Source organism: Phoenix dactylifera, chromosome 11 (assembly GCF_051530095.1).
Source record: "Phoenix dactylifera cultivar Ajwa chromosome 11, Ajwa_hap1_PhDact_Kaust_v1.1, whole genome shotgun sequence".
NCBI lineage: Eukaryota > Viridiplantae > Streptophyta > Magnoliopsida > Arecales > Arecaceae > Phoenix > Phoenix dactylifera.
Window position 1 is genome coordinate 24,990,767 of NC_143200.1, and position 2,673 is coordinate 24,993,439.

Consider the following 2,673-nt stretch of genomic DNA (forward strand, 5'->3'; position numbering starts at 1 on the left):
GGCAAATCCCGGTCTCTTGGACCCTTCCGTTTTGGTAAGAGCTCGATTTCAAAAAGCCAACGGCTCGCGTGTCCCCACCCCCCATCCATTGTCAGCATCCGCATTTTCTCCACGCTTTTCTCGCGATATATCACCATGGGTTTATTATCGTCGCCACAACCACTCGGTTTCTCTCGAGGCAAATTGGAGCCAGTGTAATATAAATTTTCGTGTACAGCCCAATAAATTCTTTGCTCTAATCCATGCAAAAAATATCTAGAAGATATCAAAAAAAGAAAAATTAGATATTTTAATTTTGTCTTTCTTTTTACTTAATAATTTCAAGGTTGACTTAGGATTTGGTTGGTTCTATGAAATTTAAGAAAAAATAAAATATATAAAAAAATAGTTATATTTTCAAATGTAAACCTTTTAAATGCCGGAGCACATTATATATATATATATATATATATATATATATATATATATATCAAAAATGGGCAATGCTTATGTAAAAGTCCAAACACCGGAGGATCTTTTGGAAGAGGAGTCCGCCAGCTTCTCCGTGGACAAAATGTGGAGTCGTTCCTTTCACAATTTAAAACTATGGACTTCGATTTCATCAGAACCGTCCGATCGAAAGACACCTTTTGTTTTTTGGGTACAACATCTAAAGACACCTTTGACTAAGAATCTTATGTCAGTTTTCCTAGCCGGTTTCTCCGGTCGCCCCTCTCCCCTTACAGCCCCCTCCATCTCCTCATTTTCTCAGCTACTCCAATCCGCTGTCTCCGCTCTTTCCTCTTATCTCTCTAGCGGTCGCCTTGGGTTCTTATACTTCCGATTTCGATCTTATAGGGTTACCCGGATCTTGTCGATTGCCGATGGCCGTTGATCTTACGGGTTCCGCAAAGATAGACGACAAGATCGCGATCCAGGAGGCGGCCTCTGCGGGACTCGGGAGCTTGGAGCACCTGGCCTTCCAGCTCTCTGACCAGAAATCGCCGACCGACTGCAAGGAGATCGCCGATCAGACGGTCTCCAAGTTCAAGAAGTTCATCTCGATCCTCAACCGTACCGGCCACGCCCGCTTTCGCAGGGGGCCGCCTTCCACCGCGCAGGCCCTGACCCTGGCCCCGGCGCCGCCGCAGTCGAAGCAGCCCCCGCCGCCTCTGCCGGCGCCCCAGGCCCTAAGCCTGGACTTCAACAAGACTAACCCGACCCAGCGCACCGGGGTCGCCGCCGTCCAATTCTCCAAGGAGAGCTTCATCATCTCCTCATTCCTCTCGTCGATCACCGGCGACGGAAGCGTCTCCAACGGCAAGCAGGGTTCGTCCCTCCTCCCTCCTGTCGGCCCCGCCGCCTCCGCCGTCAAGCCGCTGCTCTTGTCCTCCCACAAGAAGTGCCACGGCCATGCGCACTCCGAGGTAGCCACCGGAAAGTACGCTGCCTCCGGCGTTCGCTGCCACTGCTCCAAGAGTAGGTAACCCAAAAGCCCCTCTCTCCCGACTCCCGCGCACGCTAGCAACCTCATTGATCGGCGCTTGTTATCAAATACTCTCCCTCTTGTCTAACCTACGCATACTTTATAGCGGTAACAGGAAATCTCGGGTAAAGAGGACGATACGAGTGCCAGCGATAAGCTCGAGGATGGCCGATATCCCACCGGACGAATACTCGTGGCGGAAGTACGGACAGAAGCCGATCAAGGGCTGTCCATACCCCAGGTGACTATGCTTCGCTCTTCTCTGTCGTCCGATGAATTTTTATTCCTTGACGTGGTCTTCATCCGGTCCGTTCGTTTTTTTTTTCTTCTTCTAAATCCAGGGGATATTACAAGTGCAGCAGCGTCAGGGGGTGTCCGGCGAGGAAGCACGTGGAGAGGGCGCCGGACGACCCTTCGATGCTGATCGTAACATACGAGGGAGAGCACCAGCACACCCAGAACCCTGTCCCGCCGTCCGATAAACTCATGGGGGAGTCTTCTTGAGACGGGAGGAATGCCGAGATGCGTGATCAAGACCATACATCTCGTGTTCCCCTCAATGTGATGTCGTCCTGTGTCGCTTTTTTGCCCTTTTAAATGTCTTTTTTTTTTTTTTTGTTTGGTTTTGTAAAAAAATCCTGAGGAGATAAAGGAAAATTTTTGGGGTTGGAAATTCGAGTATTTGTGAACCAAAGATCGGTTGGGAACGGGGCCTTGGGATTGAAGTCCTTGTCCTCTTTCCGTGCTGTGATTGAAGCGGATTTGCGTTTTCGAGTCCGGTGTCGCGGGACCCATTGTAACGTTGCGAAGCGGTCAAAAGGAGGTTGGTCATGGTGGGCCCCTCCGTCCATCTGCCTTCGTTGACCGATGCCTGTCTGCCGCATTGGAGCGTCAGAAGGGTCCAAGTCCACGTGGGATGGCAATTTCAGACCGGCAGGTGTTGGAGTCGTGAGGGGTGGAGTTCAAGAACCGAGCAGGATGCATTTGTTACGAAAAATGAAATCTAATTAGGCGGATAGTTGTGAATAATGATACGTTTGCAATGACGGGACGCCATCATCAATGTTCAAATTTGGAATCTCTTATGCGAAGAGATATTAATCAACTGCTTGCTCGAAGCAAGATTATTTGTTAGACTCAACTTCTCTCGGAAAATTTCTCCACTCTAGTAATCCCCCCAAGTTATCATTTGTTCTCGAAGCCATGAG

The 2,673-nt window shown here is 49.4% G+C and overlaps 1 protein-coding gene across 2 annotated transcripts; it reads left to right on the plus strand.

Annotated features, from left to right (window-relative positions):
* Positions 1-667: 667 nt before the first annotated feature.
* On the plus strand, positions 668-2,138 carry LOC103707065 (putative WRKY transcription factor 11). 2 transcript variants are annotated; one of them, XM_008791418.5, is made up of 3 exons: positions 668-1,462; positions 1,581-1,706; positions 1,807-2,138. In XM_008791418.5, the coding sequence occupies exons 1-3, from the start codon at positions 864-866 to the stop codon at positions 1,967-1,969; spliced, it is 888 nt and encodes a 295-aa protein (XP_008789640.2). In that variant the 5' UTR covers positions 668-863; the 3' UTR covers positions 1,970-2,138. The 2 variants fall into 2 exon arrangements, with proteins under 2 accessions (XP_008789640.2, XP_008789639.2); XM_008791417.5 differs by having other exon boundaries at positions 671-1,462; positions 1,572-1,706.
* The last annotated feature ends 535 nt before the right edge of the window (positions 2,139-2,673 follow it).

Coding starts and splice junctions, on each gene's coding strand:
- LOC103707065 (XM_008791417.5), top strand. CDS start 864: ATGGCCGTTGATCTTACGGGTTCCGCAAAGATAGACGACAAGATCGCG. Junction 1,463..1,571: donor TGCCACTGCTCCAAGAGTAG/GTAACCCAAAAG, acceptor CATACTTTATAG/CGGTAACAGGAAATCTCGGG. Junction 1,707..1,806: donor AAGGGCTGTCCATACCCCAG/GTGACTATGCTT, acceptor TTCTAAATCCAG/GGGATATTACAAGTGCAGCA.